This window comes from Maylandia zebra, linkage group LG14, assembly GCF_041146795.1.
Source record: "Maylandia zebra isolate NMK-2024a linkage group LG14, Mzebra_GT3a, whole genome shotgun sequence".
Taxonomy (NCBI): domain Eukaryota; kingdom Metazoa; phylum Chordata; class Actinopteri; order Cichliformes; family Cichlidae; genus Maylandia; species Maylandia zebra.
This window is the reverse complement of record NC_135180.1, coordinates 37283727-37301217: the sequence shown is the minus strand read 5'-3', so window position 1 is coordinate 37301217 and position 17491 is coordinate 37283727. Positions and strand designations below refer to the sequence as shown.

Sequence of the window (17491 nt, the reverse complement as noted above, 5' to 3'; positions counted from 1 at the left end):
TGAATTCTTTTATGTAGGTGCCAACTTTGGATTGAAAGACTTTCAGACAGATGGAAAGTGTAGTATTCCTCCCCAGCAGCGAGGAAAGAAGTAATGTTGGTCAATATCTAATGATGGCGTGTAGTCTCAGTAGGCCTGAAGACCCCTCTGGTGACATTACCACAGCATTTGCATTTCCCAGGCTCTCCTGAGAACAGCTCATCTCCTGAACAAACAGGAATACGATTATCACTACCAGGCAGCGATGGCAGCCCAGTCAAAGTGAGATAACGTGAGAGGTGGTGATCATTCAACGATATGAAACTTGAGTCGAAGCAACAGCAAGAAAAAAGTGTTTTCGTCTTTTTCCTATTTTTTCACACGTAGTTTGAGGTTTGATTTTAGTCTCTTTGATCAGAACAAGAAATGAAGTTAACAAAATGATATTAGAAGCCCTCGTGTGCATGCTACAGTTGGCAGTCTTCTTCGTTACACAAAGATTAATAAACTGTACTGCATCCATGGTGCATGCTCTCACTTAAACTATATTCATTCTTTGGAGCATCCACATTGCTGCTCACCGTGTCCTCCAGCATTGCTTTATTTCTATATTAATTAATTAAACATCCCCTCTGTTGCTTTCATAAAACATATAGATGTTTATGCCGTGTGTAAAAATTCAGCCTGAAATGATCAGCGTATGATTTATTTTGCCCAGTTCTGTCTCCTTACATTTCTAAATATACTGTATACTCAGATACTCGAAAAGCTTGAAACCCTATAAAAGATGCACGAATATGTGTTGCTTTTAGTTCTTATTATATTCAGTATGTGCCACACACAGTTGGGTGATTTATCTGATTAGAGGTGACTGGTGGGATGGTGGGATTTGCATGGTAATGGTGTTTTTATGTAATCACTCGTGGCCCTGGCATCAAATAAAATATTCCGTAAATAAAACAATAATAAACAGAGCCAGCAGTGGAGACTGGGAATGCGCGAGATAAAGAGGATGTGCATTTGAATATGGAAGCTGCTCTCTGAGTGATATTGATTACAGCTCCTGGTTAAAGTACGACTCTGTCAGCTTTACCCAGTGTGGCTTGTAATGAGCATAACGGTGATGACTGTAGAAATGAAATGACATTTAAATATAAATGACACTTTCCATGATGCTCGGCCTACCAGTGTGTCATGTGTATGCAAAATCCATTAACATGTCATCGGTATAAATGACAGTGATTGATGTTAATTGAAATTGAAATTTGTCTGCCTGTTTCCCGTGTCTCGTATACACACACACACACACACACACACACACACACACACACACACACACAAATGAGCAGCATTAGGGCTTCTTGTAAGCTGTAAACTTGTAGTAACTTCTTACTGTCATCACTTTTAAAAGCACTGTGACTACAGGAAAATGCACTTCTATATTTGGCTGCGACAGCATTATTGTCACAGCCTGTTTTGATCACAAAACTATAATACTATAATAAAATGTTGAATTTAAGACTGCAGTCTGGACCTGTGTAGAATAACTGCACTTCGCTGATTGCTGTCTAATTACTTGAAAACAAGCATTTTGCTCAGTTCTATCACTAGTTCTTTCAGTCTGTCGCTGAGCGATGGGTCTCCTTTCAGAGCTGCTCCGAGTTTAACAATAGCTTCCATTGAAAGTGGGCACACATACTTACCCATAAGTGAAAGCATCTCAATCAATAAAGCAGACATGCTTAACAACTTTATCACTTTTTTAACCTTTTTCTTTCATCTGCTAATACTACAACCACCTGACACTGATGACACATCTGTGCACAGCAGAGTAAAACATTCAGGCGTCAGATGATATTTGAATTATGCACCTAAAACTAACTTCTGTGAGAGTGTTTTCTCTTATGCTTTTCTATTGTTTTAGATATACAGTTATCACAGTTTTGTTGCATTTATTGTTTGCAGTCGTTTTTTTGCACAGTTGCATTTTCAGAGTCTTTATTATACGAGCAAAACTCATTAATCAACGTTGCTATAAAATGCGTATCGCAGTCATTTAAATAGTGGTGTTTTTTTGGCACGATTTAAAAGAAATGCTGCTTAAATAAAGGTGGTTGTCCTGCACTTGCTATTCAACAGCTAAGCTGAGCAGCATACGAGCCAGTCATGGTGTTGCACTCACCCACAGTTCCATGTTTTGGTGAGCATAGCTACTCGTTTTCATAGTGAAGAAGTAGCAACTATTAGCATTTAGCAGTTTCGTGCTGTGGTGCAGGAAGCCAGAGATGTTGACTGTGTTGGCACTACAGACTGATCCATTAATGCGACTGTGCAAAGGTGAAAAGGAGACTTTTTAAAGCCTGTTTTGGGAAAAAGTCGGCAGTTTTCAGTAGATTCAATTAGCACACGTGCAGTTTTTGTGTCCCAGTGACCTTTAAGGTTGAAGTTATGGCTTTCTTGCCTTTCATTTAGAAGGAAACTTCAAAAATAACTTCCTAAATAAATGCACAGAGCTGTTACTAAGATGGCTAAGGAGTGGTGACCCTTGTGTCTAGAAGGCCGTTATTCAATTAATGAATGGGAATTTGTGTTCAGTGACCTATTTCCTATTTTATGATTCCTTAAACTAATTAAACTAACAGTTTTTTTTATTACTTTGAGTTGTGTTTTATCTTATCAATTTAAGCCTCTTATAAATGATAGTGGATCGTGCCATAAATTCAATATTCTGTGCACTTGCTGCTATGATTAAATTTTTCCATCTGCACAGGAACATGGTGTTGGTATGGATGGTAAACATTCTGTATTAATATGTTTAAATCCAACCCAGACATCAACATCAGTTGGCCTCTGCATGTCAGTTACTATTGATTTTAATTCCATTTCAGATGCATCGATTCAAAGATCATCAGCAGCGAGTTGGTTGTGTCAGAGCAGCAGTGGCAGACACGCAGATAAATAGATGGAGATGATGTGACAGAACTCTTAAGCTCAGCTTCTCTCTCCTGCTGGGAGACATGCTGTGATCACTCTGTAAAATCCTGTCTCATTTAAGGAGTGTTGCTTTAAAAATGTGAAACATTATTCTCTTACAAGTGGGACACGCTGGGATCAGATTACTTTCTTTACTCAAAAAGTCTTTAAAAAAAAGTAGCACGACATTACCGACATGGTGTAACTTGAAGCATCTGTGAATCTTTCTGTGAGCTTCAGAGAAGTGATTTTAAATCAGCTCAGTTTCATTTTTATAGTGTTAAAACACAACAACCGTTTTTGTTATTCATAAAGAATATTTATGATAAATTTCTTTGCTTGTACAGTTGCAAAACATATTTTGGACTAAACCAGTAGCACACAAACAAACTTTTCATATCTTTATTGATCAAACTGCATAATCATTCTGCGCTGAAGAGGAACAAAGGCTTATTCACTGATTTATGATGTGTTTTGGACCAAAATGAGACTTGCACAATAAAAATACTCTGTTTACCCAAATTGTTGCCATGATATATTATACCAACAACACAGTCATGCATGTACAGCCTGTTATCATTATCATTAACTTCTTCTTCTGAATCAAATCAAACTTTAAGTCTATCCCACCGTCATGAAACACAACGCTGGTTTGGACAAAGTTGATACAGGATTCAAAGCAGACTTCTTGCACTAATGAGACATCTCATTGGCTCAGGCCTTTCTGTGTGGAGTTTGCATGCTACCTCTGGGTACAGTTTCCTCTGGGTACTTCAGCTTCCTCCCACAGTCCAAAGACTTGCAACTTAGTGAGGCTGTTGATTATAAATTGGCCTTGGATGTGAGACAGATAACGTGCTTAAAGTGTAGAGAATCCACTGGTTAAAATGTGACTTGTAGTCTAAAGCACTTTGTAAAGTGCTTCCGTACATATAAAAGTGGGAATGTTACATTAAAAGTAATCTTTATTTATCTTATACTGAGCTACAGTGCAGCCCTAGCTTATCATCTGTCTGAAATAAGCCATCTGTCTGAAATAAGCCATCTGTCTGAAATAAGCCATTTTAGCTTCAATCCTGTTAAATATCCCAATTCTTTGATCTTTGGGCTGAAGGAAGAACAAAACTCGGTGTATAAATGCTCAATCAACAATCTCTTTATTCCATACAACACTTTGAGCATTAGAAAACGTCCAGACGGAGATGTGGACAGGAGGGTGTCCGCAAGATCTCGAAGTGTCTGACCGTTTCTCACATTCTTGTAGCTTCAGCCCCCCTCCAAAGTCATAAAACCTAAACATCCACATTCTTTCTCTCTCAGTGAGCCGAAGTTATGACCTTGGCTTCCTGTGCAGTATGTTCCGTTCTTTCTAATCAGACAAATAAGGCCATGATTCTCTGAAAACAATATTTCTTGTAAATCAGCATAAAACAATGTAATTCATTTACAATAAATCAGCAGTCTAATGTAATACAAATCAGTCTAATAAATCTAATAGTTGTCACCTTCTTCTAAGTCAGGAGTTAAAACTACATAATGATTTCACAATCTTTAATTAGGGGTACAACGTGGCATAAGATAATATAACAATCTCACAACCCCCCTTTCTCCAAGCCATTTTTTTCTGATTGGCTGACCCTTCCAACATGAAGGGTGCATGAGTCCTGCACTGCATCGCAGCACAGCTGTGAACATATGGTATAAGATCCTGCAACCTAAGCAGAATGTAAGCAAGGTGTCATTTTATTCCTTTAATGTATTCAAGCCACCGCAGCATTTGATGCTTAAGTTATAGGAAGCAGCCTATGAGTGTGAGGTAGAGGCAGCAGTCGGGCTTACTGAATATTCACAGTCTGATGAATGTAAAATATCCCCTCATGCTTCAGTTGTCAGATGTCGCTCTACCTTGTGTGTTTTATTCTCTGTTTCTCGCAGCATTCGTCTTCATTCTGTTCCTGCAGTATACACATCGCTTTAGCACAGTGGCCTGACTTTGCTTCAGCCCTGAGTCTGCATGTTTGTGTGTGTGCACTTGCAGGCGTGTGTGTTCTCATGTTTCTGAAGCTGTAGCTAAACATCTCCACCAGCTGGTTGGAAAAAGGAACTTCTGCTCTTGTCCTCTCATCAAGCTCCCACCCACTCAATGGCTTTCCTCTATTTCTCTCTTCAGCCTTTACATCCACACTATTCTCTGTGACTTCTCTGTGTGATTTCTGCTCACTCTTGTGATTCTTTAGGCACTTTTTTTTATCATGAATGACAAAATGTATGTGACACACAGTCAAAGCTTTCCTTTGTTCATTGACAATATTAATGCAAAAAATACTCTAGAGACATCAACACCTTACGTTTAAACCTTACAATGTGAAGCACCTGTGGTGTTGTGATTTGGTGCTATATGAATAAAACTGAACTGAAAAAGAAATGAAAAGTATTTTAGGAAAGAAAAGTACTTGGTCAGCTTTAGGAACAGCTGATGGTTTGCATGCTGACAACCATGAACCGCATGCTTGAGCGCATCTTAGAGTGCCCCAAAGAGAAGCTTATCCCACTACCATATTTTACTATAATTAGTAGGATTTTTCACCACTTTACAAAGCTGTGACATTTGCAGAGGTGGTCTTGGAGCAAAAAGAATAATGGCATTTTAGGAATATTAGGTTGCTCTGACATTCAAAATTTGGTTGGATGGACTGGCAAAAAGACATTTTTATAGATATTTGCACTTCCCTGAGATTTCATCCCACTGATTTTGTCGAGTTTTCCAGTGAAAATGCATTAATAAGTTGGTTCACACATTCATGGTCCTGAGTTCGACTCCACCTTCAGGTCTTTCTGTGAGGAGTTTGCATGTTCTCCCCGTGTTTGCGTGGGTTCTCTCCGGGTGCTCCGGCTTCTTCCCACAATCCAAAGACATGCAGTTAGTTGGGTTTGCTGGTACTTCTAAATTGCCAAGGTGTGAATGGTTGTCAGTGTTAGCCCTGCGACAGACTGGCGACCATGGTGTACCCTGCCTCTTGCCCTGTGATAGCTGCGATAGACTCCAGCCACTTGTACCTTCTTCAGGTTCAAACATTTTACTACAGTTTGAAACTTTTGGCTCATCATGATGATTTTCATCGTCATAATTGTTTTTTTAATTAGCAAGTATCCTGATTAGGAGCATGTTGGAATGAGAGTTATTATGCAGCTCAAAGCTGCAGCATTACAGGTTGTTTTGAAAATGGTGGACGTATTCGGCATCTCAAATTCGCTGAGATCATGCCTAGCAGGGGGTTTTCTTTTGTATCAGGTGGTAAATGTGTTGCTTAACGCTGTTAAGTTTGGTCATTTAACATGGGAGACGCATGAGGCAGCCTCATGTGGCCAAACCAAGAACTGCAGTTTTTTCTGACTAGGCTTCATTTTTCAGTCCCGGCGTTTGCAACTCGATAGCCTCACACTAACACGCTACAAACCAAGATGCCAAGATGTGATTGGTAAGAATTTCAAGACCATGTCTGAGATCTTATCCCAAGGTCCAAACAAAACAAATTAGAGGCAAGTAGAAGTACCGCTGCTCTCAATAGTACCTCCTGCTTCTTTGAAGGTCACTTTAACTCAGGTCTGGCCGGCAAACCATGAAGTTCAATCAACATACAAATGATCATTTTAATGTTAAATTGCATATTTCTTTATCATCTGAGGACATGTTGCTCAACACGTGCCTTTTATTTTGCAAGCAGCAGATCCCAAACATGTAACATACTATTTTTAAATATGAGGAAGAGAATGACGCAAAGGCGATGAATAGAAGGGGAGATGACAGGAGGATGACAGTGTGAAAAATTAGTGGTAAGGATAGATGGATGAAGAAGGAGTTGATCAAAGAGAGTTGAGAGAGATGCACAGAGGGGAAAGGGATGGACATGTAAGTCATGTGGAGAGATAGATGAGTAAATGCTCTTCCAGGGATGAAAATGGAGAGACAGAAGGATGGATAGAGGCAGTGATGCAGATGGAGGAAGAGAATGATGATAGGATGGGAGGAAAGAGGAATGAAGGGATGTCTGCAGTCTCAGAAGTGAGAGGTGACAGGAAACAGCTGAAAAGGGTTTGAGAGAGGGATGATGGGATGATGCAGGCAGAAAGATAAGTAGAAGGATGGAAAAAAGAGGCAATGCAATTGAAATGAGAAGCACTTTCAGTCGAGAAGCAAGTGATGAAAAGAGGAGAGAGAGCGACGGAGATTGAGAAGTGCTTGTAGTCTGAAAAAGAACTGTTTTGCATTTTTCTCACGCTAAGCTGGCCTGACTAAACAAATTAAATCTGTTCTCAGAGCACCAGTGCTCTTCAGAGACCCAACATCTTACGGCACCTGAAAAACCTGCAAAAGTACGAAACAGTGTATATTAACGAGCTGTAAACAAATTGAAACAGTAGAGATAATTGGTCACCTCTGCCTCACACCAACAGTGTTCTGTGTTTAATGTGTCCAGCACATATACAGCGCTGCACATGTCCCCCTTCCTGATTTATTTTTACATATTTACATATTTTAGATCACCCAAATAATTCTAAAGTTAGACAAAGATGACCCGAGTAATTGTAAAATGCAGTTAGCTTTTACTTGAATGATTCGTTTATTACAAAGAGCTCTTCAGACCTGTCTGCCACTGTGTGGAAAATGTGCGGTCAAGTTTTTCTGATAATCGGCGATGAGCCTTTTCACATCGCAGTGGAGGAATTTTGATTGACTCTTAGTTGCAGACTTGTTTTAATTCGTCATGAACGGCCAGTTTAAAGCCTAAAGTTAAAAAAAAATCAATCGGATTTAAGTCCAAACTTTGACTAAGCCACACCAAAACCATTCAATTTGTATTTTTGACCCATTCAGAGGTGGACTCACTGGTCCTGACAATATTTGTCACGCTTACATGTTTTATTCAAAAATCAGGAAAAGAGGGCAAATGCTTTCTCACAGCTCATCCTCTCTCCCAGGCATCAATTACTGCTGTTCTCTAAAACGCCAACAACCAACCACAAGGTGCTACTTGGTATCTGCGCCGGGAGTTCAGAATCCAGTCTAAATGTTAATGTTGTTAATGTGTGTTTTAACAAAAACAAGCATATTTTGCTGAACCAAACAAGTGGACCATTCCTTCTCAGTGTCCAATATTCCCTCAGCCAGCATGTCAAGTGCTCATGCCCTAGGAATGAGAACAGGTTGCATATGTATGGGTGACCATTTGAATTCAATTCTTTTTTTGTCAAGTTCAAGCCTGTAGAGTTGGACTGTCCTCCATCAAAGATCAAAACCATTTTAAAACTGCAAATTAAAAAAGGGTCCAGACAAAAAAGGGAAGCGCATTTCTGTTCTGATAACACTTAAACTCATTTGATTCAGTCATGCATCTCTATGCTCTCTCTCACACCTTTACATTTATTATAATTTGGTAGTCGTCACTGACAACTTGCAGGAAACTCTGTGATAGTTAAAACTGAAACAAACTTCCAAGCCATGCTCCTCTTTGAGCTTCATTTTTCATGCATGCTGTTCATATGCACGTATTGTTAATGTACATCGTGGACGTGGAATACATTTCCATAAAGATCTGAATGTATGTGGTTCGAGGAGGCACATGCTCATACTGTCACGCTGTGTTTGCTGCTGCTTCGGCCAGGTCTCTCCTTTTAAAGACATTTTGATATCAGCAGGACTTCCTGGTCAATCAATGAAACCCTTCTGTTGGATGAGTCACAGATACGACATATGAAACTTTTTCGTTTACCCTGAGCCTAGCCAAACGTCTTTGAGATTCTCATTCACGTGACAAATTTGTGAGCGCCGTTCGGCGCTCATTATTGTTTGAACGCTTGAATTCCCATCGTGTGCACACTCCTGAATTACCCATTGACATTTGGGTGTAGTCTCAGTTGGGTTTTGAATTCTCCTCATCATTTCCATTGAATTTATCTCATTCCATTACATCTCTCTCATTAGTTGCTCACATTTAACTCCGTATCCTGCACTCTACCATGTTATGAGGACACAGACGCTTCCTCTTCTGTATTCTGTGCTGCAGGCTGAGGCACAGTTTGAATATTTCTGCACCATAAATAAAAGAGCGCGTCTCTTTCCGCTGTTATTTGCAATCGACCTTCCTCCAGTCGCTCGGCATCTAACTCAGAAGAACTTTTCAGAGTGTGTGCACATGCGGGAGTCCGCACGCATGCATGAATGAGTGTGTGCGTTCTCATGATTTTCCTTTGCGTGTGTCATTCCCGCTTTTGTGTGTTTCCCTTTTCTCTTCATATGAATTTATTCAGGGCTCCGCCGAGTTGAACTTACAAACATACAGCGAAATCAATATGAATGTAAATGTATTCCTTTATTGCCATGGCTGGGAAACTTGGTTTGGTCTCATTTTCATGCACAAAAACATCTCTGAAATTTATGAAGTGAGGCAGACAACTGCACACTGTGTAATTTGTGTTCTTTAATGTTCTACTTAGATTGCAATCATAAGAGTGCGCTGAGGTTAATTGGTCGTATGCATGCTGTTTACTTTCACTTTCCCAGGACAACTCACTCAGCAAAAAAAAGGGAAAGTGCTGCAATAACATGCTCTTAAATTCTTTCATTTACCTCAGCGTCTCTGATTCCCCTCCCGTTCCCATCTCCTTAACCATCTATCTCTTGTCTCCTCTATCCTTTAATATAAAACTTTTCTTTTCTTGAAACTTTTTGTGGAAAAAGATGCATAAAAGAAATATTGCTTTGTTGCTGTGTACAGCCAAAAAAAAGCAGAAAAGAAGAAAAACAGCGTGTTTTCTGCAGTGATGAATAATCATTTATAGAGTCATCCTGCAGTGTTTGACTGTCTTTGCTGAATAACCAACCCTTTAAATCAAACCAAGGAGCGCCGATTTGGATCAAGTGCAGTGTTTTTTCTTAATTTGATGCTCCGTGTGAGCTCTGGAAGTCATTTCTGTCCCCTGCTGGGTGTTTTTAAAGTCCAGTTTGATACTTGAGTGTGTGCTGCTGCATGAACTGATGTGTTCCTAATTTCTCTGTTGCAGCAGGAGAGCAGCCATGGATATCATCTCCTTGCTGGTCTGCCCTCTCCTCTTCATCCTCCTGTCCTCCCTCCCCTCCTGCTCCTCGTCCATGCTGTGTCCGAAGCGGTGCACGTGCCAGAATCTGCTGCCGTCCTACACGGTGCTTTGCGCCAAGACAGGCCTCCTCTTCGTTCCGCCCAACATTGACCGCCAGACGGCTGAACTCAGGCTGATGGACAACTTCATTACGACGCTGAGGCACCGTGACTTCGCCAACATGACCAGCCTGGTCAGAGCTCACTTTTTTAACACCTTCACATTCATGTTTGTACTGTAGCTTCCTTCTGCTAAGCAGGCTCCACCTGGGCCGCTCCTGCCAGGAAACTGTTGTTTTAGCTTTGCATGAAAAAGATCACAGCAACCAAGTTATTCTAAACATTTATGCTACTGCTGCCCCACATATTGATTATATTTACTCAACCGTGCTCTACTTATTAGCTTATTAAACAGCCTTTTGTTTACATGAATTACATTTTTTTGCACACTGAGCCAAAAGACTTGTTAAGCCATCAGAGATGAATCAGTGCCCATTATTACTTCAGTTATATTGCAGCAACAGTTCAGATTCATGCAAGATGTTATAGGTTATTAATGTTATGCTTGAATTTATTGGGAAAAGTAATCCTGTACTTCAGCATCTCCCAGCCTGCTTGACTGGATTGCTGCAGATGAACAGCAGCGGTCATTCTTAAGTTAAACGCAACATTTTGAAGCTGCAGAGTTAAAACAGCTTTGATCAACTGGAGGAAGGTTTCTCTACCCGATTCTGCTGTCAAGTCTCAGTCACGCAGTGACATTACAATAAAGTGTTAATCATGGAACATTTTCCACATTGAACAGGTTCCAGGGTTTTACAGAGAGCGTTTGATGCCGTGAAATAGCTCGTTACAGGAGTTTCCCTTTTTGCTAATGAACTTCTGAAACGGAGTAACAGAGTAACTAGTCCCACCTGACACTGCAGCCATCCTCCTTTTGAGGAGTTGATGATTGACCTGCATTGGCCTGTAATTATTTGTTGTCATGGCCCATTATGTCAATTCACCTTCATTTCGTGTGCTCCTCTCTGAGTATATGTGGTGAAACTGAGAGCATAAGAGACAAAGTAATGCATGAGTAGAGAACAAGTGGCAACCTGTTCCGGGGCTGAAAAGTGAAGCCAGTGCAGTAATGCCAAAAACTGTAGTTCCTCTAATGGCCTCTTGAGGCAGGCTCCAAAAGTGAGTCGGTCCATAAACTCCCATGTTAAGACGTGAAATGAACACGTTTACACTGAAACACATCATTACTGCAAAATGAAGTAAATACTTTAATTTAATCATCGTCCTTGTGTCTCTGTAATGTTGCAGTAGCAGAAATGAAACAGGGTGAATGATGTTTTACATAAAGATGCTGACCCAAAAAGCCTGCAAGTCTTTGCCAGAACCATCCAGACCCAACAAACAAAGAGCAACAGACCAGAGTGATACTTAAATACACGTTTTCTAACACTATCTAGAACAGGGTTTTGTCACACAGTTAGATCATATCTAATATTTTTATTTATGATATTTGCATCTTTGTAAAACCGTCGGTCAAAAACTAGACTCATCGTGCAGCATCCTATGGCAGAAATGCAGAAATTGAGGACACCTCTATTTGAAGTACATTTACCTGACAGAAAAGAGTAACCAGTACAGAAAGAGTAAAGTGCCTCACTGGAGTTCAAAATAAACTCGGAAATAAACCGTGCATCACAGATTAATGGTGTGATAGCATCTGAGGAGGGTTTGCAAGCATTCATCAGTCAGAGTAAAGAAAACTCTGAATGTGAAAGTAAGAAATGAGGCAACATGTCATGTTTATTCCACAGAGAGCTCAGAAAACATTAGGAACATCTGCCCCTTACAGCATAACATGTTGACTGAGGTGACATTTCTGATATCTTAATGGATTTCACTAATTAATCCCACCGTAATCACAGTAATGGGGGCAACGAGGCTTCACTGCACGCAGCTCAAGAAGAAAACCACCAATATCACCATATTTACGCACCAAATAGACACACTCGTCACAGCTGGAGACTTCCTTAGTGTGTGAAAAATAACTTTTCTCTCTAGTGTGAGCACAACAGCATGGAAGATGTTTGCTCACACACAAGGAAACGTGGGAAATGAGGCTCTAATCGTTTGGTGATGAGCGTGACGGAGCGCCACAGATGTCCCCTGTGATCGAGGCTCATTTCCACAGCAGATTCGAAATGTGTGGGGGCTGATTGACCCTTTCTTGGGTGTTAATCGAATATATTTTTGCATCTTTGCACTCATATTTTGTGTACAGTGGAGGTATTAAGCAGACTGCAATTCCTGACCTCAGCAGCGAGCTTTTTAATGATAGCTTTAAGTATAAATGGATACCGGACTCATTCATTGACCCATTGTACTCTCACGTTAATTACTAGTATCATTCATGAAAAAATGTGGAAGGTTAAATACAAGTTTAATCTCCACAGACCCGCGAGTTCAACCTGCTCAAACTAAACATTATATCTTAAGTGGTGACTCATAAGCTATCACTTACCTCCCTACACAGAAATATGCCAAAGTGAACCTTATTAGATTGCTTTTATCCATTTTGCACCATTTTTGAGTTGGCAACAAACAACGTGTTGGTGTTTTACATGAAAATGGGTCATTTAATGTGGATCTTGTGTTTTCCTGCATGTCCAGATCCACCTGACACTAAGTCGAAACACCATCAGCCAGATCAGGCCGTACACCTTTGCCGATCTCCAGGACCTCCACGCCCTCCACCTGGATGCCAACCGCCTCACCGTGCTGGATGACTCTCACTTCCAGGGCCTGGTCAACCTGAGGCACCTCATCCTGGCCAACAACCAGCTGCACAGTATATCAGAGGGAGCCTTTCAGGTACTAAAGCATAGCTGAACATCCAGCTCATGCAGAGAAAATGTATATTTTTTAAATATGTAAAAATATTTTAACTCTTATTAAACCAGTAAAGAAACTCTGGAGAACGGAAATCCCCATCTTGATCGTGTCCTCAAAGACACGTGAAGAAGAACTTTTTAATTTAATTTCGTATCAGAAATTGGGCCAAAATCTAGACACATAAATAAAACTACAGGGACAAAAATGTCCATTTAACCTCGGACATTAAGTAGCTTTAAAATTATGATTTCAATTTAAAAAATAATCCTAGCGGTCCTACAAATTAAGCTCTGCTTCTCAATACGCAAAACCATTTCACAGTGTAATTAAGAACTTGCTCTGAAAATGAACTAAAATCACTCACATAAAGGATGCAAAACTCTTAGAAGTGTTTAAATTGCTCTTTCTACTGCCACCAGCTCCTCTGGGTAAGCCCAAATTACACTAACAAAGTGTTTTAAATCCAACTAATTTTAATCGGTGCTTTTAACATTCGTTGTCAACCAAGCGTTCACACAAGAGCCAAGATCGTGAGTGGAAAAGTTATTGCAAAGTCATTAATGAAAAGTTTCAGTGCTGAGGGTCAAGTGTTGTGTAAGACAACATTTTTGGCTCTAACTCGAAAGTCCAGCAGAAGCAGCCAGCCCTGCCTGCCCGCCTCACTCTGCCACCCAGCTGGACACCTTTTTAATAACCCGGTCCTAGAATAAACCGTGTCCCCCGTCTTGATGATGCTGTCCTTTCTCTGCTCATTAAAGGACTAAAAGTGTCCCCTCAGGACTGGCTCACAGACCTCTGCGGACATTTCATGAAGATAAACTAGAGTGGCGTGAACTCTGACCTCACTAATGGATTGAACTGTCTGAACTTTAGTCCGACCCTCACTGCTCCGCTCTCACTCGCTGTATCAGAAAGTGTCTCATTTTACACATGGCTTTGACCCTCTCCTCCTTCCTCCTTCGTGTCGCTCTCACTTTCAAGACTTTATTATCTAAGAACAAGTGCTGTTTCTCCAACTAAATCATAATAATAGCTAAAAGTTGATTTTACTAAAAGTCCCTTGAGATCCAGCACTCAGAGTCAATTTCCACTAAATGTAGTTTAAATACAAGTGTTTTCAAACATCCTGCAGACAGCACACAAAAAAGATATTTTTTTTGTCCATATGCATAAAAATATCAACACACTGCACTTGACGAGACTTCAGTGTATATTTTGTTTGCAGCTGTCCAATCACAGTCAGTCACTGCCAGGTAATATACATGAAGAACGTCTTCTTCTTTAAGTCTAATATACATTCTCTAAGGAAGAGGCTCCAACATAGATAAATATAATGTATTAACACAATACACTAACCTTGATCTACTCTCACTTATTTTCTGACATATAACCAAGTATAGAATGTCACAATGGCAGATAGCCAAACTTTATAACAATGTGTTCAGTTTGTGTACAAATACTGGTAATACTGTGAGCCTAACACTGAAGGAAGCAAACAAAAATCAGTGAAATGGGAACACAAGACAAATATCATCTTCATTTGTAAGCTATTCGTTAGCATGCTGCACATGGCTGAGATCGTCGTCTACTGGCTTTGGGGCATGATGGTAGGAAACTCCAGTCCCCACTGTGAAAACCAGTTATTTCAAGCACCGATTCCCCACCATTAAACTGCACATAAACAGTTATTTTCAGCAGTTTGAACAAAATCAGTCATTTTCTTGAGAGGACAGTCGTGGAACGGTTGGGACTCTGTTCTGCTGTCTTTGAACTTCTCTTCACGCCTCTTAAAGTTTCTTTTGTCAGTGAGAAATGAGATTCCCTTTGTTGAAAAAGCAATAAAGCATTGATTATTGTAATGAGAATCAAGGCATTGTGACATTCAAACACTGTCCTGATTGTGTGAATTATGAGAGCAATTACAGCAGCAACAACACTTTAGCTGATCGCCAGGCTTTTATTGCGCTCCTTCAATCCAGCTTCATCTTCTTCTCCATCTTTGTGTTTCTGCTCGTTGGAATGTGTGCTGACTCGTGACATTTCATCTATGTCCACATTATGAGAATTGTTTAGAGGCAATTAGAGAGAAGAGCCTGGCGCAGTAACTGATTTCATTTTTTCTTTGTTTGGATTCAGTTCCCAGAAAGATGATTCTGTTCATCTGGATGTTTCATTCTTTCTATTTCTAAATTTGTATCTTTTCTTATCATACCAAAGATTTTCTTTGTACTTATTTCCCCCACTTTTGTTGGAAATGGAATTTTTTGTATTTTTTTCTGTTGGGCCTTCCTTCTTTTCTTCCCTTTTTTATTTGCAAGTTTCATTTTCATCTCTTTTCCATTTTATATCCTTCTTATTTATTATCTGTCTCTTTACCCTTTAATGCTATACTTCAGCACTTGAAGATAAAGCAAAGTCATGCTTGTTTTTTTTTTTAATTATACCACTTTGAGCCTTTAAAGTCACTGATAGCATCCTGCCTCTGTCGCCCTCACAGGACTTCCTGGAGACTCTGGAGGATTTGGATCTGAGCTACAACAACCTGGTGGAAATCCCCTGGGACACCATTGCTTTGCTCGTCAGTGTCAACACCCTCAGCCTGGACCACAACCTCATAGAGAGCGTCCCAGAGGGAATCTTCTCCAACCTGCACAAACTGGCCAGGTCAGGATCACATAACACTGCAGTGCTGCAGCCTGCCTGAGTTTGACTGGAAGTGGGAAAATGAAAGCTCCAGCTGTATTTAATTTAAACTGCCAATTACCATTCACCTGCACTTACACAAATCAGTATCACAACGAAACGTGTAATGGACATGCAGAAGTTGCGTTCGCAGCAGGGGGAGATAATATATTTAAAGCCACGAAGTCTCTAGTGAGCAAGAAACGTATGCACATTTCAGGGTCCTTGGATTAATATGTCTATCCATGTAAATGACTTAATAATGGCTGTTTAAACATCTTCCAGTGATTATTTACATGTTGGCTTCTGTTTCTGCAACTTAATGCAACGTTTTCATGTGTGTGCATTTCGAATTTTGGAGAGGCAAAGCGTGAAATGGACACATTGACCAGCGTGTCTATTACACACATGGTCCACCTAATGCGTGTACTTACTTAATGACCAGTAGAAAGGGGATGAAAGGGGAGGAGCTTCAGGTTGCTTGTCAAGTTTGGAGAGTGTAGAAGATGATCCAAATGAAAAAGAATCTTGGGACTCTAAACCTTAAAAGCCTCACCAGTCCATCCATCCATCCATCCATCCATCCATCCTCGTGACAGAACAGTCTATATATAGGTGCTCAGACAGCCCTCATCCCGCAGTCTCTCTTTAGCTCTTCTGGGGTATTCCAAGGCTTTCCCAAGCCAGCTTGATGCCCTATGTCTGCCCCGATGACACCGTCAGAAACCAGCTGCCAAAGACAGTGAAACATGCAGCAGCTGAAGAACCCAATATGCTCTTAGGACATGAACATTTCTGGTTAAATATGCTTGAGATAGAAAGGCAGAATTATAACAACTGTGGAAAAAATTCATAGTATTAAAGAATTCATTTCTAGGAAGATTATTTAAAGCTGCCATCATTCCAGTGACAGAAATATCCGAATGGATAAAGAATAAAAGGCTTAATAAAAGAGTTCTTTCTGTCCTGCCAGAATACACATTATGTGCAGGAGTTTTTATTTGCACTGAGGCTTTAAAATTAAAATAAACCTTGTAAAATTATGTTTTATTAATACATGCACACACACACAACTCAAAGAGCTTTACATATTTATATATATGGCTTAATTCTTCTGAGTTTCTTTTACGATATGGTGGAACTAAAATCACACAGCAAATCCTTCAGTTTTGAAGCTCATTTTAATGGAAATTAAGCCTTTGAGTATCAGCTCGCTTTGGAGGAAAGCTGTTCAACAGCTCTATGCTCTGAACCTGAGAAATGCCCCCTATGACCAGGACTGTATTACGCCTTCACCTGAGCAGCTGCAGGTTCAGCATTTTGCCTGCAGGCACGTCAATATTGGACGATCGTAATTGTTGCAGCCCTCATTCAACGGGGATTTGAAATAGTGACCTGGACTGCTTCTCTGCAGGCAGACTTCTTCTCCATGTCTCTGTTCTTAGAGCTGGTTACACACTGTTTAAATGTTTGCAGTGCTCTGTGCTCTCCAGTCCCAATCCAAACTCCAGAAAATCTTATAATTGACTGATAAATGCCAACATTGCATTAATGCTCTTATTATATGGGGAGTAAATTCAGTCAAGAGGCACAAAATGCCATTTAAAGCTCATTAACAATGATCACTCATTTATGTGTAAAAGGGAAAAAACTAACAGAAGATAAATAGTCTTTAAAACAAGGCTGAAATTAATGTTTTTTGGGAAGAAGGATACAATTCTTTAAAAAAAATTAATGAAACGTCTAAATGCTCTTGCATCATAGTCAAGCATGTGATTCACAACAGCAGACCTGTCTAAAAGCCAATGAATCACCAGTGACAGCTCCCC

At 40.1% G+C, this 17491-nt stretch overlaps 1 protein-coding gene across 4 annotated transcripts in view; it reads left to right on the top strand.

Annotated features, from left to right (window-relative positions):
- si:cabz01090165.1 (leucine-rich repeat and fibronectin type III domain-containing protein 1-like protein) overlaps window positions 1-17491 on the top strand; it is a 413549-nt gene that overhangs the window by 344917 nt on the left and 51141 nt on the right. For 3 of the 4 annotated variants that reach the window (XM_014408969.3, XM_014408967.3, XM_014408968.3), the window contains 3 exons: window positions 10015-10282; window positions 12759-12959; window positions 15478-15644. In XM_014408969.3, coding sequence (XP_014264455.1) covers window positions 10028-10282; window positions 12759-12959; window positions 15478-15644 — 623 coding nt within the window. In that variant the 5' untranslated portion in view covers window positions 10015-10027. The remainder of the gene's footprint in view (window positions 1-10014; window positions 10283-12758; window positions 12960-15477; window positions 15645-17491) is intronic. The other variant, XM_023152987.3, reaches the window with a different exon arrangement.